The sequence below is a fragment of the Dinoponera quadriceps genome, unplaced genomic scaffold, assembly GCF_001313825.1.
Source record: "Dinoponera quadriceps isolate SergipeBrazil2010 unplaced genomic scaffold, ASM131382v1 scaffold628, whole genome shotgun sequence".
Taxonomy (NCBI): domain Eukaryota; kingdom Metazoa; phylum Arthropoda; class Insecta; order Hymenoptera; family Formicidae; genus Dinoponera; species Dinoponera quadriceps.
In genome coordinates, this window is record NW_014554836.1 from 1,502,714 (window position 1) to 1,527,587 (window position 24,874).

General features: G+C 47.9%; 1 protein-coding gene across 6 annotated transcripts in view; it reads right to left on the minus strand.

Moving 5' to 3' along the window:
• The window catches only part of LOC106742304 (maternal protein pumilio), a 117,898-nt gene that overhangs the window by 78,484 nt on the left and 14,540 nt on the right, over positions 1 to 24,874 (minus strand). For all 6 annotated transcript variants that reach the window (XM_014615127.1, XM_014615131.1, XM_014615129.1 and 3 more), the window contains 5 exons: positions 17,483 to 17,615; positions 13,227 to 13,338; positions 13,006 to 13,105; positions 12,579 to 12,709; positions 9,031 to 9,388 (listed from right to left, as the gene is read on the minus strand). In XM_014615127.1, coding sequence (XP_014470613.1) covers positions 9,031 to 9,388; positions 12,579 to 12,709; positions 13,006 to 13,105; positions 13,227 to 13,338; positions 17,483 to 17,615 — 834 coding nt within the window. The remainder of the gene's footprint in view (positions 1 to 9,030; positions 9,389 to 12,578; positions 12,710 to 13,005; positions 13,106 to 13,226; positions 13,339 to 17,482; positions 17,616 to 24,874) is intronic.

A 24,874-nucleotide genomic window follows, 5' to 3' on the forward strand; every position in this document is an offset into this window, starting at 1 on the left:
CCCCCCCCCCCCAACCTCGTCTTGACCGGCCGGTCGGCGGGCAATTAAATGTTGCCTATAATAAATGAGTATCGCTAATCGGAAGCGATAAAGAGGATCGATTATAAGAAGAAAAAGCTTTCGCTGCGAAAAGAAAAGAGAGAGGGAGGGAGAGAGAGAGAGAGAGAGAGAGAGAGAGAGAGAGAGAGAGAGAGAGAGAGAGTGAAGGGTCGCGTGTCTCACGAATTTTTTCCTCCTTTCGGCGAAGAAGATACTTTATCTCGTGCCCGTCAAAATTCCGAAAACGTATACGATGAAGAAGGATCGATCGTAGGAGAGGAAACCTTCGGTCGCGAGACTTTACATTTACTTATTTTTGTATTTTATTTTATTCTCATTTTTACTACTATTTTAATGCTTTCATATACTGTAACTTCCTCATTATTATTTATACTTTTTTCTTATATTATCTGTCCATGTTCTACGATATTACTTGTTTATTATATACTAAAGGGTTATCCGTGAATACATTTTATTATTATTATACCTCTACTTTGATCGTGACGTCTTAAATTTCCGTTTCCGCTGTTTTCGAGTCAAAATAAGTTATTAAAGGTGGCATTAAAATTCAATTTGTGAAATTAAAGATTCAAAGAAGAAGTGAAAACAATGCCGGTATCGTAAAAGTAGGTTTTTATTAGTCTATAGGCGCAAATTGTCCTCGAAAGCATTAAAGTAGCATCGAAATATCGACTCGGGAGCACATTCACCTTGTTAACGTATTACTTTTCAACGCATTCACCTTGTTAAACCCAAAAATTTCAGCGGACCGCCACTTCCACGAAATTTTTACCGCGTACACGACGAAAGGACACAGACAGATAAACAGACGTCCACGGACAGAGTGGGGGAGGGGGGATCTTAATCCCCGGTAGGCTCTGATGCGCCCCCGCATCGAGCACGTACGCGCCGACCTCTGACCCCGAAGCCACTTTTAAATTTGCACGGCGCTTCTCGACTGGATGAGTCATCGGTCGATTTTCCGCGCGGTGGGCGCCGCCGCGTAGCCAAGTGATAAATTTCAATAAGGTTCAACCTTGACCTTTCTTCATCCGTCGTGTCTATCATCGGGAGGAGCGCGGTTAAGCCGGCGAAGGAAGTTGCGCGCGCGCGCGCGATCATCCGATGGCGAAAGAGAGGATCTCTCGGCGACGACGTCCAATGCAAACGACACGGAACCACGACTGCGAAACTACGACTTAGCCTCTCTTTCCGACCTCTGAGGCGATCCTTTTTATAGCGTTTCGCGTAAGAGCGTCGCTTTTTAGGCAACTTCCTTCTCTCTCTTACTTTGTCGGTCTAGTAAGAAAATTAATCTAGAACCATCGCTAATAACGACAAGCGTGTAACGCGGCTCGAGACGAGGAAATTTCGCGAAAGGAGCGCCGAGCACGTTTTCTACATTCGCAAGAGTGAAAAATAATGAGGTAAGACCAGCAGACCGGTGTGCGTGTGTGCGCAACTAAAATAGCGTATGTCAAGAACATTCGAGCTCGGTTCCACAATTCCTCCGTGTGAAGCGCCGTGGCGGCTCGATATAGTCAACAAAGATCGTCATAATAAAGTCTCCGACGGTGTCGTCGTGCTCGCTCGGCGCGCCTCTCTCTCTCTCTCGCTCTCTCTCCGCTCGATTATTTATAGGAAAGAGTTCACGCGGGGGGAAAAAATTATCATCATTACTTTCCTATTCTCGCGCGGCAGCGCAAGACAATGGTGAGTATGGGCGAATAAAAAAGTAAAATTCCGATTTGCTCCGCGTGCGCGCCTCTTTCTATCTCTCTCGTGTCATCATCATGTCTTTTTATCTTCGCGCCTGTCTTCCACTCTTTGTCTCCTCTTTTTCTCTCTCTCTCTCTTTCCCTCGTCGATGTCCCATTTATTTCCTTATCACGGAGACGGCCGATCGATCAAAACGGAGGAAAGAGGTACAAGTTTAATTGTCTCGACGGCCCGCAATCTCTCCCGGACGGAGTCCGCTCGCGCAACAGCGAAGCCCTTTATCCGTCCTCCCTCGGTCCCTCTGCCGTACGCCACCTCCTCACCGCCAAGGGGTCGGTTTCCGCGTCGACGAGCACGACGTGCGAGGCGCACTTACGTAAATTTTCAGGACGACGACGAGCGTGGGCGGGTGGAAAAAATAAAAAAAAGAGGAGAGGAGAGCGAGCTCTCTCGTCTCCGGCGAGACAAAAATTACCGCACGCACACGCCACCCGCGCGGAATGTAATCCATCAACGATGTATCCTTAGGTGCGCCACCGATCATTCACGGAGACTCAGAGAGCGAGCAAAAAAGGGTGGGTGGCGGCCGCCCCGAGCGTTAATCCGCGGGGATGTCGGCGGAGAAGCGCGGACAAGTCACGCACACGCTTGTCTATCCGTTGATTTATTAAAAATAGTAATAATAATAACGCGGGATTCTTTGAGCCTGTGAACTCGAGATCCCCCCGCGTCGTGTCGACCTCGGTTCCGGCTTTATCCCGGCCAAATCTGCGAAATATTGTTGCTTTAGTTAGAAAGATTAAAAGTTGTAAAATTAATAATGTCCAGCAAGATTGTCGCGAGATGTCGGCAAAACAGGCAAACTCTACGCACGACCGCTGTGATCCGAAAATGAGAAATTAAATTTCTGCGGACCGAAAAAAACGTCGCCGGTGATGATTAAGGAAAAATTAATTTGCAAGGAATTAGTAATTTATGTGCACACCGTGCGCGCGTGTATACATTTCTCTGCGCCGACGGGCGAAGTTTCAGGAAATCGAATCCCCTCAGTTGCCGATTAATTGAGACGCGGCAACTCTCTCTCTCTCTCTCTCTCTCTCCTCCGAGCGCATTTACGACCCGAGTGAATCACCTGGCGATGAAAAATGGGCAGAACACGGCGGAGAAGAGGCATGAGGGAAAAGGAAACCGGCGGCTTTACGGTAGCCAAGGAAGTATGGCCGGTTAAGTTATGTAAGGGTGCCAAATATATCGCCGAATGAGTGACAAGCACTTGGCCTATTCGGCCGTATCGTCGTCGGACAATTCGAGACAACGCGAGACCGATTATTCGCTCAGCTAATCCCCCTCGGACGGACCAGCGCGCCGTGTGTCGTTCGAACTAGAACGACGCGCGACCATCGCGCGACTCGGGACGCCGAAAATACGATTTTCAACTAAATCCCGATTCCGACGAACGTTCGACCGAATGAGCGCGCGGAACTTACCGCCTCGCCATTTCATAACTGTTGCTTCGAACTTAGCGATGGGCGTTCTTTTAGAAAAAAAAAACGATCTTTTAATTAATGCTTGATTAGAAGTGACTAAAATCAATTTATTGAAAAAATCGATTTCCTAAAAAACGATCAAGAAAATCGTGCGCAACGAGCACATTTAAACGTATTTCTTCTGATTTTATAAGTTTTATAAATTTTAATTAATCATTTATGTTCACTTGCAAATATATTTTCAGTAATATCACCAACTACTTTTATCATTTGTCGTTATTTTCATTTAAGATTATCGCAAGAAATTTATAAAAAACATTCAGGCCAAACATGAACAATTTTTTTCTAACTCTCCGACTGCTACCAATCGGAAGTTGGCAAAAACGGAGGGAGGATGCGTTTCACCGATATTGCATCGATATCCTTTGTCTCGCGTGTTTGCAATAACCACGACGTGGTTCGAAGTAAAGTTTCTCATGCATAAAGCTTCTTACGTACTTAACTAGGTTCGGAGTATAAAATAATCACTAATAATCAAAGCGCTTCCGCGTTCTGCGTGCAGAAGTCATACAGCATTGAAGCAGTAATTAGGATTTCGATTGGCTGAAATTCTCGATGCTTGGCAGCAACTTTTGCTTAAAGCCAAATTTATCAATATTTATACAGTCCTTTGAAATACACACCTAAAGCAATATTCTGATTGTATCGAAGGCTCGATTATATATTTCAAAGCATAGTGAGGATTGTAAAAGTGAGCGAATTTTTTAGAATATTTGCCATTTCACTAGTCAACGCCTAGTGAATTTATTCACTCTTGTAACCCTCGCTACGTTTTGAGATCGATCCTCAGATGTCGACTGTGTGAATGCTTCATTAAAGGAAACAACATTGATAAATAAGCATACATCAACGGGTTGAAAATCGATTCTCTAATAAAAGAATAAATTCTTACAAAAATTGAGCAGAAAAAAATATCGACTTCAGGATCAATTTTTGGAGGGAGGAGATCGATTTTCTGAAAGCTCTTCGAATAGCCATCACCCATCACTACTTCAAACTGATCTGACGCCAAGAGGAAGTCTCGATCGTGTGAAAATTCGCTGATCAAAATCGACGTTCGACAAAAATCGGCAGTACGAGTCGCGCGCCGATACAAAATATTGACGCGCGATCGAACTGACTGTTCGCGCGCAACCTGAGATATTCTCGTCCACCGGGATCCGAAGGAGTTTCACAATATGCGATGCATCCAAATCGCCTGAGAACGCTCGAGATCTAACGGCGGCAAAATCCAATCTTGACGACGCGTTACCGAACCCGCGTGTCCGGCTGTCAATCGCAACGGCAGCCGGCTTCTGGCACAGTTCCCACGAGCAGAGGCCGAAGATTACGAAAAGCCGCGCGTGATTCCACCGGTGAAGAATGCTCAAAGAGAGCATCATCATTCCTTCGTCTCCCCGTGTTGGAGAAATTCACGAAGGAATTCGCGCGACGTTAACATCGTTCTCGCGCGCCTCCCTCTCTCTCTCTTGTTCTCTCCTCCAGTTTTTAATCGCGCGCGAATTCAACAACGGACGACCGTGGCGACCGTTACCCGACGCGATCGGAGAGCAAAGTCCGCGCGTTCGCCGGGACTCTTCGCCGCCGACGAAGACGACGACGACAACGACGACGGTGGCGGATTAAGAGAGCCGAGAACGAGGAAAGCCGGCAGGAGCAGTGAATCTGCTGAGAGACGGCAAATAAAAATCCAGCCGGCTTCGGCGGCAAAGAGGATGACGTGAGAAGCGGGTCACGTGGAAAATCCAAAAATCGATGGCGGAAACGCGACGCGAATGAACGAGCGCAAACGGCAGAGCCGCGACATTCGACGACGAGAGACGATGCTAGATATGCGATATCCGCGAGAATTCGCAGACGGGATACCGCGAAAGGACGACGACGTGTAACCCGGGGAAATGGTTTGGTACACCCTCATCCTTCCCCCCTTTCCTAAGGAAGATTGTAACCTTCGGGCGATGATACGGATTTTCATCGGGACATTGCACTTTATGCTGAATGGGCAACGAGTCAACAACCCGTTGTCTATCTTCCTCCTCGTTTCTCTCTCTCTCTCTTTCTCTCTCCCTCCTTCTCTCTTCCTCGCTCGTTATCCGTGATACGCGTTTGTACACCTTCACAATCTCCTCTCTTTCTCTCCCTCATTCCTCCCTCCTCCTTCCCCTCTTCTCTATTTTTCCCTCTCTCTCTCTTCGCTTTCCGCTCTTCGAACACGAGAAGAATTGTGTGCTCGCGAGGAAGAGGGAAAACCCGACCGGGAGGCGGAAAGGGGAGAGGAAAAGACAAGGGGGCAGGAGGAGGTGGAAGAAGAAGAGGAAGAGGAGGAGGTGGAGGAGAGGGCTGGGGAGAAGGCGAGGTCTGGGAATCGCTTCACGCATCGGGGAGCACAGCGCGCGCTCGCGTAATAACGCGATCGGAAGTAAGCGAGTCTCACGCGTGCACGCACTTTTCGTACCGACACGCCTGTGTGTACCTCCCTGGCTCCTCCAGAGGCCGGCCGGCCGGCTTCGTGCAGGTTCTACGCACCGACGGACGGACGACGACGACGACGACGAGCTGCTCCCGAGAGCAAACTCGTGAAAACGCGCGCGCGTCCTATTTTTATATTCACATGTGCGGCGAGAGAACCGCGCGATGAGAGCGTCACGAAAATCCGTACGCGTCAACGAAGGGGAAGGAGGAGAACGGGGTGACCCGAAGGTCGACCTTCTCCTCCTTTTCCCTTCTTTTTTTTTCATCGACCACAAGGCGCTCGAGGTACATACCGGTGCCGGGTGCGTACACAGAGAAATGGTGTGAAATGGTCGGAAAATCCCGGGGCCACACTCGATCGCGCATCTACGATCGCAGCATCGAGGGAAAATTGTACCGAGTTGCGGAGCCAACGGGGGGGAGAGGGGGGGGGGNNGGGGGAGAGGGGGGGGGGAGTAAATCTCGATCTAATCTGTGAGGAAAATCGGAACGTTCGCGGGGATCCGCGAACATGTGCGTCGTATTCCCGATTTTATCTCGCGTGGCTAGCTCTCTTGCCGTCTCCTTCCGATGATTTAATAGGTCGGGATGCGATAAGAAAAAAAGAAGGGGAAAAAAAGAAAGAAAAAAAAAAGAAAGAGAGTGAGAGAGAAAGAGAATTCGTTAGCTGCGCATTAATTTAGATATGCAGCGGGAATCGATCGAACGTGGGCAACTCGAGCGTGCGAAAACGCGACGAAAATTTTAACGCGCCGTCGAGCAGGTTCAGTCGCGGGTAGACCGGCGAGGTGAGGCAAGGACGACGACGTCGTCGTCAACACGGTGTCGGGTCTCCGCTGAAGTCGGCGGGCGCACATATATACGCGCGAGTTCCGCTGTTCTCGCGCGGAAACTGCCGGCGCCGCGACTTCTTCGCTTTCTTGGGAACAATAGTCGTCGGCCGGGGGGTGCTCATTTCCCGCAGGCGGGAAAGCGACACACGTACGTTACTTCTCTCTCTCTCTCTCTCGTTCTTTTCATTCGTGGATTCTCTCCTGTCGAAGGAGAATCTATTTCCCCTCTCTTTCTCGTTCTTTCTCGCTCTTTCTCGGACGCTCTTCACGTGTCAAAAAGAACGGCCGAGTACGTTCACACGCGATCCCGTTATCGGGGCAAGTCAGTTGAAGAGCATCTGCGAAAGGCGCGTGACAATTCGGGAAATGCATCTTTCATTCTCACGTCGGCGGCTCGGGAACGCTCGAGCACACTCCAGAGAAATTCGGATGCCGCCTTCATCGGGTTAAAGTTCGAGGAGGGGGAAGAATAGGAAACAGTGGACGCGCGAGAAGAAAGACGAGTGTCTCGCTCGGTTCCCTTCTTCCCCCTTTCAGACGCTCGCGATATCGCAAGCAAACCGAGATATCCGGCGGAACTCGAGGTTTACCTCGAGATCCAATCGGCATTATCGTTGGCGGCGCAATTAAACGCCCAGAAGAGCGAAAGTGGGGAATACGTCTGAAATAGCATCTGCAACCGCGGGCGTTATCCATGATCGAAGGAATGTTTATGCTTCTTTTTAAGTTCTCTTTAAGCTTCAATTCTCAGTAATTCAAGTCAAAGCCAATTAACTGAAGCTCAATTCGATAATTTGTATCGGAATTCAGTCGCCGAGTCGACATTTTAGTTCTATATTAAGTCTACTTGGTTCTATGTTAAACATTCATTGTGTCTTTCACGGTGCTCCTTTGATGCTACAAACGGAGGGAAGTTATTTCTCCGCTTGAAGACTTAATGCAGAATCGAAAATTTCCTTCGTAGCATCAAAAGAGCTCTTGTTAATGCACCCTTGATGCTAGAAATGGGAAATTATTACCGTTTTCTTCACTCTCAAAGACCCACCGTAGAACTTAAGTAGACTTAAAATGCAGGAGTAAAATTTCGACTCGGGAATTCTCATTGAACTTCGAGATAAAAATATCGATCCTCTCGCGTCAGCGCTCGCAATCGAGGCTCTTGCGAAGATCCGCAGCTCGCTCGAGAGCGATCGCTTGCTCGTCGTGTCAAATTTTCGCGACTTTTTCGCGCGCGCTCCTCGAGGTCAATATACTCCTCTCCCTGTCGTCGCGTTCCTCGGGGGAAAAATATGAGACGAGCCGCCGCCGCTTTTGCCTCGCCGAATACGCGGCTGAATACGAATAGCCGAGGAAATGCAGAAACGCGCGCGCGCCGAGCCCACCGGTGTATACCGATATATATTGCTGTTCTATTTTCTGAATAGGACTCGAAGTAGACACGTCGAGAGGAGCTGTCACTCAGTGATTTATACGTTCGTCCGCGACGAACGAAGCACGGGGCCGGTTCTTCTCTCTAAAGCCGCGCGCACAGGTCGCAGGCTATTATCGATACGAGAGGACCGCTTTCATGGGGCGGAATAAAAAAACATGCCCACGAGAATACGCGATCAAGGCCTCGCGCACGAGAGGAGTATCGTCATTGTGTGCTCGTAGGGCCGAAGGTATAGCGATCGAAGCGTTTCCGCCGGTCGAAATGTCGTACGCGATCTATCTCGATTTCCACGTCACTCGTGACCTTTAAGCAAACGAAGCTGTTCATATGACACCTCCCCCTTTGCGGGAATTTGCGCACGCCAATCAGATAAATAATTTACAATTGCACGAATAATGTCATATTTAGAAGATGGCACATAACATATGTTATATACAACAAATTTAATTTTCTCGAAACAAGAGGAGCGACCCAAATATTTCTCTCTTGCAGGAATTTGTGTCATTTCAATAAAAAAAATTATATATGAAAATTTGGACGATAATATCTATATTTAATACACAGTGGAATGTGATAAAGAATAAAAATGTAAAGGATAATATATACACATGTAAAAGGTTATGTAAGTAACAGGTCCATTGAAGTTTCGTGTTACTTTAGCATGCGAATATGTTAAGAAGTACACAAAATACGTTAAATGAACATATTCATCTGATTAAAGCGATCCAAAGTTTCCGTGGACCGTTATTTACATAAAATCATTTACTGTGCAGTGATATAAATTTAGGCAACTTTCAGAATTACATCTTCGTTTGTAAGTGCACCTTTACAACACAGTAGAACATGGAAATCTCAAGGTTTCCAGCTTTCGCATGAATTTAACGTGCTCCTACCAACCGTGGCGCCGAGAAAGATCGCTCACGACATCTCTTCACGCCTCGCTTGAGCCGACCGGCGCATAGTAGTAGTGCGTGAAAACAAGACTCACTTGCACGTCGAAGTGCGTGGTGGTGTCTTGCGGTTGTGGAGGACCCTGCTGTTGCTGTTGCTGCTGCGATGGCGGCGGACCCTGCGGAGGTGGTGGCGCCTGGGCGCCGAACAGCTGCGCGGCCGCGTGCGAGTGTGGATGTTGCAGGTGGTGAGTCGGCGGTGCCTGGTGGTGCTGCAGATGATGCGGCGGTGCCGGCGCGAACGCCGCCATAAAATGCTCCTCGCTGCCGACCACGTCGACGCCGGGTTTCAGCAGCACGACGCCACCGCCGCCGGCGCTCACCGCCAATGTCGCAGCCGCATTCTTCTGAAACTCTTCCTCCCCCGGTGAAGGCTGACGGCTACCGGGTGTGCGACTGCAAACGAAGAGAGATCAGTTACAAGATGAGGTATTGAGATTCGATTCTTAGGCGTTTAATAAATTGAAGATACGATCAAAGCTACTTGAAATATTGTAAAACTTTTAACGTTTCGAGTGTAACTATTATCTCACGTTGACCGACGGCTCGTAATCTCTCGCAGCATTTGCAAAGTTCTCTCTCTCTCTCTCTCTCTCTGAGAATATCAAGGATCCTGAGCAATATCAAGCGTCTTCACATGAATAATACATGCAGAGGCAAGAGAGGCCTCGTAAAATTACGCATTTTCTCTATAGATTAACATAATTACCATAATACAGCTTATATATATATACATCAAAACGCTTGCTCTAGAAAAATTCTGTGAATCTACAAATACATGGAAAAAATACATAGTACGTGTAGACACATATATCACTGAAGATTACAACACACAATTTCAATCATAATTCCGGTATGATCAAAAAGCATTACAAGATTCATAATAACTCTTACTACAATATTTTCTCCATGTATACACAGTATTCTTTCGTCATAACTAATCTGTAAATCTGCTAACAAATAAACAACAAATCCTGCTATGATAAAGGGATCTCATGTCTGTTCCGAGAACGTTCCATCAACTCCATCTCTCTTTGTCCATCCGTCGCTCAGAATTACGCCGAGCTGTTCCACGGCGAAGTCGATAATTCGTGAGCAAGCACGGAATCGCACTTTTATTTTCTATATAAAGAGACTGACGTGATTTTCCTCGGCGATTATAAACGAGTATCGTAAATGTCAGGGACCTCTCATTCCGAATGACGAATGTGCGGAATTCCCGAGCACCAGTGCGAGAAAATCTCTCTCTCTCTCTCTCTCTCTCTCTCTCTCTCTCTCTCTCTCTCTCTCGATAATTCACATTACCTTTTCCCCAACGTTGTGCACACATCACATCGAGCACACACAGCTGTCGCAGATGTATTAACAATCAGATCGGCGCCGAGGAAAACCGTACGGGAAACCGGACAGCTTTATTCTCGCCGCGGCGCGAATCGTCGAGAGGCAACTGGAGCAGCCATATTGGCGTGACCGATCTCGCGAATAATAGCGCGTAAATCGAGGCGAGAGAGCTCTGTAATAAACGTGCTCGGAGATTCCGTGTGCACGCAATTGGCCGCTCGCCGTCGTAACGGTGCTGCGCTTTGCATAATAGCGAACGCGCGCGTAACAACGCACAATCCAGCGCGCGTTGCCGGCAGGACGGACCGCGCAACCGATCTCGCGGGAAAGGAAAGCGGCGGCGGCGGGCGACGTTCGATGGAAGGCGAGAGGGAGGGACAGAGAGAGAGAGAGAGAGGCTGACGAGAGAACACGGCCGTCAACCGATGAGCTAATGTCATTATCATAACGACGCGAGCAACAACCGTAATAGTTATTCTATTACCTGTGACGTGTTTTCGCGCTCGCTCGCTCGCTCGCTCGTTGCGATTGGCCGGTTCTGTCCAGCTGAACTGGCCGCGTGAGTTCAGGAAATTTACACACACACATTGAAAAGCGTACGAAGCGTGTACACATACGAGAAGATTCTTACGTTTGTGTGCGTAAATTTCTTCAACTAGTTCGGCCAGTTCGGCGAAAAGGACAGACGACGACGCGTCCCACTGACTTCGACTCGCGGCTCGAACGGCGACACGGAGGAGAACGCGAAGAAACGCGCGCCAACGCGACGCCGACGAAGGAGAAACGGTCACCGGCTCAGTCGGTAACGTCGCTCGCTGCCGCACCGGACGGCCGACGGGAGCGGCCAGATGGCGCGACGAGGCTGGAAAACCGGCGAGGGAAGGAAGCCGAAGTCGAGAAAGGAAACGGGGAGAGGAACGCGATGTCATCGGCCGCGCGTAGGCATGCCCTTGACAGCGCGCACGCAGGCCAGCAGCTATCGCTATTACGCTATTTCGCCGTGCTACTCTCCGTGGTGGACGTAACGTACGGAAAGAGTTATCAGATAAGGGATAAACGAACGAGCGAACGAACGAGCGAGCGGGAGAAGCCGCGCGCGCGCCGGCTTTCATCGCGCGCTCGCGTATACAATTGCTTAATTATACGGTGAGTCGCGCGCGCAAGTTGTGCGAGATTACGAGCCGTGGATGTGTGTGTCTGTGTGGGTCTTGTTTGAGATCGTCTCTTTCTTTATTTCTTCTTGTAGGACCTCGCGCGCGAAATAACGGCCGTTCGATCCGCACAGGCTGCCTCCCCGGGTATTGCGTGCATTTTCATTCAATTTACGGATTCTAATTTTGTAACCGGGGTGGGGGGGAGGGGATTAAATTGAAATTTCCTTGATATTTATTATACTCCTGGCTGTCATCCAGTCACCAGCACAAATAAAGGGGAAATAGTGCTTCTTAGCAGAATAGATGACGAAAAGTAATTTCTTGGACATCAAAATAGTGACCAAAAGTGGTATTTTCTTTTGTCAAATTTTGAGAGTAATTAAGGCCATTTGAGAGAAAAGAAGTAAAATTTACTCTTACTTTCCCAGATTTATTTTTGGATAATTTAATATTTTTTATTTAATATGTAGAGAGAGTTGTTTGTAGTAAGATTCGAAAATTCATAACAAAGAAAGATTAAAGACATGAACGATGCATGTATGCTTTCGGAGCAATCGGCAAAAATAGTAGTATAGAATATTTATATTTTACAAATCTAACAGCTCGGGGAAAAAAGTGACTATAGCGACCCATTTTGGAAGATAATGAATTTTTTAGTGACTTGGCAAGAAAAAATGACAAAAGGTGATTAAAAAAGGCGATTTAAGGTGATTTAATGACTGAATGGCAGCACTGATTATACTCGACCTTATCTCACGAAAACGCCGACAGATCGGACAGTCTTGTGAGTCGCAATCGAATCGAAGAATCTTCAGGGAAGAGCAAGAAAATGAAAGCAAGCGCGACAGTCTACGTTGTTAATTAATTATGTGAATGTATAATACTGGATATTAAAATATTCAAGTCGCAATAACGATTGAATCCGTTTTAAGAGAAAGTGAGCTGCGCCTTGAAACGTTAAAAAATCCGTACATGAAGTATGTACGAGATGCACCTTTGGACAGACACCTTTGTATGTGTACGTGTAATGTCACTTGATACCGCTTAATGGCGGGTAACTTAATCGGCGAAACGAGTTTCGTAGTACTCACTTGAATCCTTTGTCGTCGTCCAGTCCGTTTTGAGACGCCAATCCGTTGCCCTGCGGCCCAGTGTCATCCTTTGAATTATCAAAGGGACTCGCCGAACCTTTCTCTTTCTCCTTCTTGTCCGCATCGGTGTTCTGCGCGCAAAGAAGTCAAGATATAGTGACACGGCAATGCAACGCACACAGTGGCGTGCGAAGCCTTCCAAAGGCGTCGTTTTGCGATTTGTCACGCAATTCGACGAGTCTCGCCGCCTGGGAGAACTTTTGCACGCGGCAATAATACATCGAAGCGAATATGAAATGATGACGATATCTCGAGGTAGATTCGCAGATGTCTTATCAATTCAAGAACAATTTCTCAACTCTGCGTGTTATATTTCACGGGAAGGCAAATAAGTTAAAAAAAAAATGGTATTATGTACATTACTCACCAATCTCAGAGAGACCATTCGTGGCTCCAATTCTTTCGGTGTAGTGGGACTCGATCCAAGAACGTACTCGACCATCTTGACTCCCAAACCACCTGTTTCGCTGCAAGAGGGAAAATCACGCGTTACTACGACGCCCCAATCGTCGCTCGGGAACCGACACACGACTTTATACACCAGTGACGAAATCGGTAAAAAGAACGTGTTACAAAATGTTAACGAACCTGCTTCGGGGGCTGAGCACTGTTCCAACTTCTGATGCCTGATGGTGGTATCCCGTTCCAACGCCCACGCGTCTACCAGTGCCCATAGAAATTGGCTGTGACACCGCATGATCTGGAAAAAAACGAACACATGTATACACACACAAACGTACGAGAAGGCACATATACACGCGCGTTACGATATTTGTATACAGTGTTTCCAAGTGATACTCGAAGATATATTCCTAATTCGGGGTCGCCCGTCGCGCGTTAATTCCGAGTCATCGTACGAGAATATACGTCCATGAGAAATAATGCGCTCTCTCTCTCTCTCTCTCTCTCTTTCTCCTGTGAAAAGACGTCACGAGTGTACGACGCGTACCCGATTCTCTCTCTCTCTCTCGACAAGTCTGAGTCAATACAAGGGAGGATCAATAGACACAAATATATATGTAACAACGTGCCATATTTCTCTCTCTCTCTCTCTCTCTCTCGTTCTCCCTTTCTTAACTCTCTCTCCCTAACTATGACGGAATTCGTGTAGCGGAAAAATAATCCTTTCGCAGAATTCTCTTTACGCGCCGCTTTTTCAATATTATCTCACCGTCGTCGCGTCCCTCTTATATTTCATTCATTATACCTGGTCGCTCTATTAAGATTTCAACGACGCGCGAGGAATGTCGATTACGTCCGACACCGGTCGTCTCGCTGTTGACGACTGTGGCGCGACGTGTTGAATTACCGAAAACTTCCTCCCTTTGTCAGGCCGCGTTAGTAAACGCGTGCATAATTCAATCCACACGCGCGTGCCACGCGTCGTTCGCGAGAGAAAAATCAAGCTCGTCGCTGCACGTCACGGTCGCCATTTTTACAGGTACTTTTTTAATCCACGAAATCGAACGAAATCCTCGGTACGCTCCGAGCCGGATCGGAGCGCGAGGAAAGCAAATTTATTTCAACGTGTGGCGGCGGCGCGAGAAGAGGGGAAAAACCCGCGCGCGATCCTCGCTCCCGAGGTCATAATTCAACGCGACCGGAGGAGAGCGAGGGGAGACGAGAGAGCCGCGGAAAGCTTTCACTCCCGAACAGTTTTTTTTTTTAAATCCGTATCCCAGGAAGATTGAAATTACGTACGCTCATGAAGCTGTCGCAGCGCGACTTATCCGTAGAAAAGCACGACCTTCATTTCATTTCCGACTGGAGATTCTCGTTCGAAATAAACGAGATACGAGCAAGAGAGAGAGAGAGAGAAAGAGAGAGAGAAGTGTCTTAGAGCAGACAAGATACACGTAGATGAGAATCGCCAACGATCCCAACAGGCGAATCTCGTTCGTCACGAGTATCGCGATTTGGGAGAGTCTAACGTGTCTCCGGATACTAGGGGATATCGGCGGAAGGAGGATTCCTGCCCGGACGACGCATCTGCGGGATATTGGGAGCCACACCGAGACGGAGGGAGGAACGATTATGCGGAAGCGGAATTCGTTCAAACGGCAGTTCGCCGCCATCGACAAGCGGCAGCTGCCGGCATGAGCATTATCGAACGAAATTCCGTTGAGCTCTCTCTCTCTCCCTCTCTCTCTATATATAGATGTAGAAGTTTTTCCGCCGTTTCACGCGGCTCCATATGACGCCAACACGCGAGCGACCTACGTGGACAGAGGGTTGTTTGTTGGTTGGTTGGTTGACCAGTTAGCTGGTCGGAAAGTTGGCCGGATGATTGGCTGGTTGGTTGGCCGGTTAGTTGGTCGGTCGGTTGACCGGTCGGTCTGTCGGTCGGTCGGGGTGCTCGCCAACGCCGTTTCGCTTGCTCGGGGTGGATCAGTAGGTACGACCCTGGGCGTTGGGACGTTGCTCCCACCGCCACCGCTGATGCCGGGCGTCTGTCGCCATGGCAACAGCCGCGTTGCACCCATCGCGGTGACGCACACACGATCGCGACCACCGCACACCGAGGTGCCGGTACACGCCGTCGCGAGGAATCAGGTGTTTCGCGAGCACCCCGTACATATTAGACACACCGCGAACACGCCTTGACAATCGCTCTGAAACCGGCCGCCACCGCTCCTACCGGGCCCTGCTCTTTCTCTCTCTTTCTCCGGGATCTACAGGTACCTGGGTGTACCTCGGCCGCTCCGGAAACTATGGTCTGGAGAAAAGGGGGTGGAAAGGACGAGGGTGGGAAGCGAAGGGGAAGAAACAGAGGCGCGCGACGTAGACGTGGGAGAAAGTGGTGCGCCGGGACGCGAATTATCCTGCCGGGACTCGGCTATTGTTATCAATCGTTGTTTTTCCCTTTGAACATTGATAATAACGTTGAGAAACTGCGACTCGTGGTCTAATTTCTTGTGTTACGAATTAAGGTAAAAGTGTATGTGAAAGTAACAATGCCCGGACATTTACCTAAACCTGGACGTTCTCATTATTTTGATCTTGAAGACTCCTGGTCCCCCGTTGCGACCGTTCTTGTTTAATGACTTTTTGTTTAAACATATATCGCAAGAATATTCTTAGCATGCGTAACTTCGCTTCTGACGTCATTAAACAGGAACGATTGCAATGGGGGAGAGCAGGAGCTTGAAATACGAATATTTAAACTCTCAACACATAGAATAAATGTATATATTAAATGTACGTATTCATGGTCGAAAGTTAAGATATTTGCAATGAAAAACCAAAACGATAAGAGTGTTCAGGTTTAAGTGCGCATATTGGTATTTTTATCTGAACAATCGAAGAGAGTTAACGTAAAGTGACAGATGACGCGCACAGACGCACTCGCGGCTCGCTACCGTCGTGAGGATCGAACGATTCCGCTGGACAATTTCCGCCGAGATTTCCCACGAGCGAGTTTCCGTACTCGAGTCCATTTCTGACGTACGTTTAACTGACTGACTTTCAGTTAATTGACCGCTACGACTTATGTCACGTAATATACACACGGTCCGACCTACAAGTTTGTGTACACAGTACGAATGACTTATGAGACATATAATATATAAGACGTGTTTCCGTCGTCACGTATGCTACGCTCACGCGTACAAAACTGTGTGTGACAGAACTGTGAATTAAATAACACTTATCTCAGTAACGAATATATTTACTAACTCGCCGCGCCCACTTCCACCACTTTCGCCGACGAACGCCGGAGAAACGATTCAATCGCGCGGATTTTCATTCCTCGCGACCGTTCCCAACGCTGAAAATATCTCCGGAGATATTCTCGCGACACGACTGATCGAGTCTATCGAAATCTAGCCGACGTTTTTGCAAAAATCAAAACTACACCTTCGTTATATCGTGAAAAAACGGTAGGAGAGTGAAATGATGGGGGAGAGAGACAGAGGACGAGTCGCGCATCGCGCTCCGAAAGAAACGGGTGTTCCATAAAGAATACTGAAGTGGAAAGTGATGAATCAGTGAGGAACGCTTTTCATATCGCATACTTAAAAGTGCCGATCCTCGCCGTTCACGAGGGAGACAACGGCGATAAATGAACGGCTACCGGCAGGACTTTGACGCGAATTATGTTTCACAAAGGGTTGGGGAGAGTCCCAAAGAAACGACCCAAGTTGCTCTCACGCGCTTTCATTTTTCGTTACACCGACGGAAAAGTACTTCGAAATTTGTGGAATACAAGGTTATATATATTTCACAGAAACAAGGACATTTCTAAGTAAATAAATCTTAAATTGCCAATATTGGACCGCGAGAAGCCAAGCAGATATTTAGTGCTATTAAGTATTGGAGGAAAAGGTAATATTATGGTCCTTGTAGATATTATGGCTCCTTTAATATCTCCGTTATTAGAGATAATGACGAATTCTAGTTAGATTACTTATAAAGATTATTATATATCGATAAGATTACTACTAAAGATGTTATTAACGTTAATAAAGATCATTCATGGAATCATTTGTTTAATCCCCGCCGTTACGCAATGAAGCTGATATACCGATACGCATTTTTTACTTTCGAGCATTTCCGAGACCGCCACGCGCATTCCTCTCGCGGAAACATTCCAAACGCCGATACGCACCGCACCTCGGCACATGCACGTCGTCATCTACGTGTACACGCGGCCGTTAGCTGTTTATTTCTCGCGTTTATCCGACTCCGGTTTCGATTATCTCATCCGCGAGAGCGCAGCCGCGCTCGAGTTTCACACAAGCGCATACGCATTTCGCCGACCGGTCCGCGAGCTACCGAGCTGTAATAACTGTTGGACGCGGACGGCGAGAACGCGCGCGTCGTCACCTCGACGACATTCATCGTACCTGACGTGCTCCAGGTGGAATCCCGCCACATCTGGTGGTCGCCCAGGTGAAGTATCCCACCGCCTTTCACACCCCCCTCGTCCTTGGAGCCGCCGTCGTCCACGCCCCAGAGCTTTTTCGCCGAGGGAGCGATCTGAAAATGCGAAAGACGGACGAATTGTGAGAACAGGTCGTAAAGTCCGGAGGAGAGAGGTCGATGAACACTTTTCGGAGGAGAGGCGCGTGTGTGTGTGTGTGTGTGTTGACACGAAACTCCCCGGGAGCACTCTCTCCTTCTCTCTTTCTCTTACTCTCACCCGCCACGCACGCACGCACGCTCGTTCTCTATCTCTCTCGCGCACACGGCGAAGAGATAAAAGGCAAAGGAAGCGCGCGCGTCCGCATTAGAAAATTAAAAGCCGACTTTACGAGATTAATGGTCTCGTGACGCGGCGCGTTAGCGTCGACGCGACGAAATCCCGCGTCCGGACGAACAGGAGATATAATCAACGGCCCGTGCACGCCCCACTGACCCATTACACCCACCCACCTGTGTCTTCGAAAATGTATTTATAACGCGGGATATTTTAGCGCGCGGGCGATACATTCCGCGCGGAAGCGGCGGGATTACGTGACGAACGGAGATCGATGATTCCGCGAGCGAACGTGCGTTACGTCGTGACGTTTGAACGCGAACGAAAGGACGGACAGCTAGACGAACCCGGTTATTACAGCCGAAAGGAGCCCTCGCCAAGTTTAGAACCACTAAATAAACAACGTAACGTTATTTACCGTCCGTATCCTATAGTAGTGGACTTTACACGCTCGGTCGAGTTTTTGTCCCCGCGGTGTTTCTCTCGCCGGCGTAAAAATAAATAATCGTCGGGACGCGGAAGTCCGACGAGCGAGACGTGTATATTTATTTCTCTCTCTCCTCTCTCTCTCTCTCTCTCGCTCTCCCTCTTTAAGTATAATCATTTATTTGTGTCTAAAGTTCTGTTTACACTTTCAGAAATCTTTTTCGGTTACTGGCATTATGAATTGGAAGAATTCGTTGCCCTCGGCTCTTAAAACTACATTCCGTATTTGAGAAATTGTAAGAGAAAAGAAGCTGACAAAATTCCAGAATAAAGTGTAATTCTTCTACTTTATTGTTTAATTGTTTGATTGTGTATTCATAGAAAATCAAGCTTTGAGTTTCTGAAAAATAAATCGAATTTTTGACGCACTTCTCTTCTCTACAGCTCTTCAGACACACTTCACCGGATCTATCTGACCTATAATGCGGTCAAAAGGTTAAGTTTGTATTCATGCAAGTATTATTTGAATTCAATTTAAGACTAAAAATTTCCTAAGGATATTGTAATATTCTTGCTTATATATGAAAATATTTATCTCAATTTAAGGTTAATTTTTGTCTATATAGTCATTATCTTAAATTGAAAAGCGTTAGTTCCTCATCAATAGCATCCTTATTTTACACTTTACGTCTTAGTTCATTATTATCTTTGTTATTTTGCAATATATTACTATGTCTCATCAATCCTTAGTTTACAATCAAATCTTTTATTTCTTCCTCTCTTTTCTTCTAAATTATACTTAAAAATTTTTCTCGTTATGACGATTATCCACCTTTATCACGTAATTAACCTCAATTGTTGCTCTTACAGGATTTATCCTAGAGCACGATAAAATTGATTCTATTTTATCTCCTTTCTCTTTCTCTCTCACGGCTCTCAGACCGCCGTGAGAAAAAATGCGACGGCGAGTTGGAAGAAAATGAAGGGTTACGCGAACCGGAGTTTTCCGCGAAAGCGCCTAAGTGGGCGCCGCGAAGGAGAAAAACGCTAATTTGAACTTTAACGAAACCCCTGCCAGCTCGGTAGAGGATCGTTCCGCGATTGCGTCGCACTTACCGCACGCAAAAAGGATCATCGCGTGCCGACACAGTGCGGCAGCGGTCGTCCTAAAAATGCCGGCGCGCCTGTCCCGTGTTCCTCCCGCGATCGATCCCGCAGGTCGAGGTATTTTTAAGCCACGATCTACGCGCGAATATTCGAATCGTAACCTGTGAACATGCTGCGTGGCACGATCCCGACCTCGCCTAACTGGAGGTTAGTGACGTAATCTCCGCGAAGGTGGGGATTGGCGGGGAGAAGCGGCCGCGGATCGCAGGATTCGCGATGTGTGGCACCAAACGGCGTGACAGCCACGGAGAGTTCAAAGTCACGATGTATCATCCAGCGTCGAGAGAGAGAGAGAGAGAGAGTGAGAGAGGGGGAGGCGGGGGGGGGGGGTAGTCCGATCGACGAATTCTTCGCTCGAGCGAATAAAATTCACTGAAGTGAACGTTGCTAGTCGATCGAACAAATAGTATAATTAACGTAATGGATGATTAATTGATTTAACAAGCGCGATTATATCGGCAAGCGATTGCATCGATACAATTTGTCGTTGCAACACGCGACGACGTGTAATTTACTCGACTTGACAGATTAAACGTTTGTTCGAAACGAAATCGTTGATCTTGTCGATCCAACGGATCTTTTCTTAGAGATTCCGCGAATTTTCCCTCCTCTCTTTCTCCAAGCTGTAAATTCGCGAGGTCTGATTGTGAAAATAGATGGATCGAATCGGATGAAGTTTGCGGGAAAGATACATGTCGGTTTTTCTTCGTAGAAATAAACGTTGAATTCAGAAGCGCTCCAGAGCGATGGAATGGATGAAGAATCATATTACATATTGATGATTTTTTTAAAGGTTAAACTTGAATACAGGGATCCTGAAGTTTTGTTTTACCGAAAATTTGTTATTATTAGATTTGTTACTGGCCGCACAGAATTAAAAATCCTTTGAGGGAAGACGGTTGAGTTTACTCGAAAGACGAAAAAAAGTCTTGTAATTTGTTAAAGATTTTTTTTTTACTTCTTGAACTTGACTTTACTGTGAAGAACCTTAGTGCTATACTTTTTAAATTATGTGTCAGATTTTCGTCCTCATTTTTCTCGAAGCATACTCCATGTACGTTGAATCTCCCTTGCCATGATCAATTATCTGTGTGTCGAGCAATTTCATCGTTCGAGCGTTAATTACAATTTACATTCGAGGAAGAATCGTTGACCGTATAAGTTATTCCGAGTGGAGTTCCCGCGTCTGCGACTCGCCGCCGCTATAACGCCGCCTCTTAACGACTTTGCGGAATTAATTTCGCGACAATCGTCCGGTCGAAATCAACGAATCGATGTTGAAAGTTCAAACGAGTTTTACTAGCTTAGAAACTGGTCGGATGTCCTCATCGGTGGCATCTCACCGAGGAGACTGTCCAAAAGCAACGATTCGCGTGCCGACGAGTTGGAAAGCGAATCTCCTTTTCGGCCTTGTCATTGAGCAATATTATTCAACGGCGGATTTGCCAGTCTAAGCGGGCTTAACGACAGCGCGAGCAAGGCCGCGGGTTTGCACACTCATTCTCCCGTGAGCTCGCAACGATCGTCGTTTATAAACGACCAGCGTGATGATATCGCCGTTTGCAAAATCCTCCATTTCGCGAGACACGACCAAAAAAAAAAGTCCGAACGCGAACAATTAACCCGAAAACCGGCTGGAATCGCGATTTCGTTCACTGAGATCTCGCCCGGCTTTCCCGGGCCGCCCGGATGAAAGAGAAATCGCCCGAGTTTCCCCGATACTTCTTCAGAGAGGTGACAGCCGGCCGAGGAAACAACTCGGGCCAGCTGAGCACGTCGTAGATCGCTCTATCGTCCTCTCGTGTGCGAACTAGAGAAAGAGAAAGAAAGAGGGAGAGAGAAAGAGTGAATGAGTGAGAGTGAGAGAAAGACGAACTACGTGGCGCAGGGAACGAGGTGGATCTGTCCGAAGGTTCAGCAAGGTAAGGGTAAGAGCGCAAGGGTGAAGCTCGGTCAGCCGGGGGCGATACGCTGTGAGTATCGACCGCGTCGCACAACCGTCGGAGACGCTTAGGTACGTTAAACGCGACCGTAGAGAGAGAAAGGGCAGGATCGGAGAGAGAAAAACGCGAGCAACGAAAACAGAGGAAAGGAAGAGGAGGGGGGGGGAGGGCAAGTAAAACGAAGGAGAGAGTAAAGTCCATTTTGCGCGGTACGTACCGAGCGCATCTTCTAAAAAGCGAACTACTGCGACGGAACGTCTATCTATCGCGGCTTCCACATCGCATGGGCTTAAACGCGGGGTGAGAAGTGCACCCTCTTCTGCCTTCCCCTCTCTTATTCTCTCTCTTTCTCTCTCTCTCTCTACTCTTCCTCTTTCGATCGTCTGGCTCGACTGTCGGACGAGGACGGCGACAGTGTTTTCCATTTTTCTCTTTCTCTCACTCTAAGCCAGCCGACGATAACGCTTTTAACCCGGAAGAAGGGGAGATGGGAGAGAGAGAGAGAGGGGGGGGGGGAGAGGAATATATATATATATATATATATATATGGAAATAGAAGGGGAGCGGGACAACACAGAGGGAAAAAGCACGTGCAAGCGAGAAAGTCGCGCCGGCGACACGTCGATTCCCCCCTCGCATATCACGCTGCCCCGCTGCGTCGTTGCGAACGACGAATGAGGGGTTTTAGTCGTCCCGTCGGACAAGTGACCTCGCTCAGGACGATCTGCATGTCGAGCGGAGAGGAAGATCGCGAGAGAGATCTCTCTCTTCGACAACGAAAAGGGGAAGAGGGAAAGATAGAAGAGAGGGAGAAAGAGAGAGAAAGAGAGACGAAACGTTGAAAGCACGCGTGCAATTTCACACGGGACAAAACTTGGACGATTCGGCGAGATATTTTTGCTTTTTATTAAATTTTCACCGCGACAGACACCTCGAGCGCGCGTGCTCAGCAACGCTGTTCGACACTGAGGAGAGACCCGGGGATCGATGAAGACGGATAATCCACGAAAACATTCCTCGGTTCCCCGACTTCCCCCTTCAGATATCGCTCTCTTCCGCGATTCTCCCATTCTCGTGCTCACGCCGGCGGGCGAGCAGTGCGCGGAAGGCTTTAGCGCGCGGAAAATCGTGCTTATCTCCGGCGACGCGACGCGTCGCGACCGATATCGATCTCGACCACTTCCTCAAGTCGGGAGGTACTATCGTGAATAACCGACCGCGAAACACCGGGGTCTTCTTTCTTTCTTTCTTTCTCTCTCTCTCTCTTGTCAGCAGTCGTGCGATTTTCCCGCTCCTTCCAGCGAGCGACAAAGCGCGCATGCCGTTCTCGCGCGAAAACGTGTCTTTCTACGTATCTCTACGTGCTCATATTCCGTTGTGCTCTTCGCACATCGATCTAGTCTCTCTCGTCGGCTACTTTTTACGCGGGAAACGAAGGACCGTCTTGAAATCCCGCGCAACTCTGTACCGACCGACAAACAAACACACACACACGTATACGCGCACACGACACGGCTAAGGATCGAGACTACGAGATTGGAATTTAGGCCTCAGTCCATTTTTCCAATTTCCAATCAACCAATGGCGTGCCGTTTAAAAATAGTCACGCGGGACAACGACGAACGATACGCCATGGAGAGAAAAACAACGCGCTGTTCACCCTCGATACTCCCGACACGTTTGTTCTCGTATCTGTGTGTGTGTGTGTGTGTGTATGTGTGCGCCAATGCATGGGTAAACTTCGATATTACGTTAATATAGAAGCGCATACATATGAGATTTCGACGAGGAGACTAAGGATATTTCGGATTCAAACGTCAGGCAACGATTCACCCCGCATATCCGGCCGCTTCATCGACCGAGAGTTGTATTCTGTACGGTCAGTCATAAAAGGTTGCAGTGCTTTTTTTCGATGAGTTTCGCAACGCATCTCGTATCCAACAGGGAAATGTATCTCCTGAGAATTGCTAAAAAATAAATCCTCCTATTGGACACGGGATGTATTCCGAAACTTATGGAGAAAAAAAAGCGTTGCAATCTCTCTGTAACTGATCTTATACACGTTTACCGACAACTGTCGATACGTGTCATTGCACAGCTATTTCACGATATAATTATACCGTATGAGGAAAAGAAACGGACAATTTTAAAAGCCATTTTATACACTTGGGAAATTATATGTACAAAGTACGTTATTTATCGCTCCGCTGCTCCATAACTAAATGGAATAGTATCGGCGACCAAGTTTAGTATTTACCAAGCAAAATTACGTTCCTATATAGTTATTTGACTATCTAAATAATAAATATTAATTTTAAACAAAGTTGAGGTGGACACAATACACACAAGATTACGAATTCAAAAATATTTTTTATCTTTTTGATTAACGTTATTTTTAGTTGATCCAATAGAGATGCACAGGTAACAGAAAGAGATACAAAATGTCTTTCTTAACCCTCCATCGGCAAGATGAATTTTCGACGTACCCAAGAAAGTGGGGTTGGATTCGACCCTACGCTCTGTTTTATTCGTTTATCATGCGATCAAATGTACACGAAAGCGATAAGATCAATAAATAATAGCATGAAACATTCTTTAAGGAAAGGAACAGCGCGTGGAAAATAAACGAACAGACGCTCTAAAATAAACAAACCGTGAAGTCGCATTCGACCTCAATCTTATCAATAAATGATTAAAAAATTCATTCTATATTACAACTATTTTAACGCGCATATTTGTCAACATTCCTATCCTGATAATAGCGAAGTAAATTATTAAAATCGTCCATTTCTCGTCCCATCCTGTATCTGCGCGACGACAACACTTGTCAAACCGACAGACGTCGGTAAGCGTGCATGGAAGCAGCATCTCAGAAATCACGCAGCAACACGTAGCAATCCGATGTGGCGTCGTTCGTCATGTTTCCTCGCGAGAGATCGCGCCTCACTGGACCGACTCGCGCGTCCAATCGCCGAATCTGTCGCTGATCTCGACTTATCTCGATCCACCTAGCCGATGCGCCAAGCTCCGACGCGCGAAACTCCGAAGGCTGGAGGTTTCGGGCCGAGCTGGCTACGGACGACGAGCGAGCGAATGGAGGAGCAAAGTGGCCGCGAAAGAGCGCTAGATACACGAGCACGCGTTAGAGTCGCCGTTCGAACCTCCTGCCCATCCCCCTCCATCGGTACCTAATCCCCGAACGCTCGCGTCGGCTCGCCCCACTTCGCTCGCGCCTCGCTCCCTCACCCTGCTCGCCCCCCTCCCTCGTCTTCTCCTCATCGCACTCCCACGAGATGACGACGACGCTCCACGCGCACCGCTTCTCCTCGACGGCGCGGAGCGGCGTGGACGTCGTTAAACTGCCACGGGGCCACCGACCCCTCCCCCCCGGAGCCCTCGGCCGCGGGTCACGGCCACTGTCCTCTACTCGCGGGGAATCGGTCGCACGAGAGAAGACGGGTCCGCCGCTCTATGGGTCAATACGCGCACACACGCACGCATGC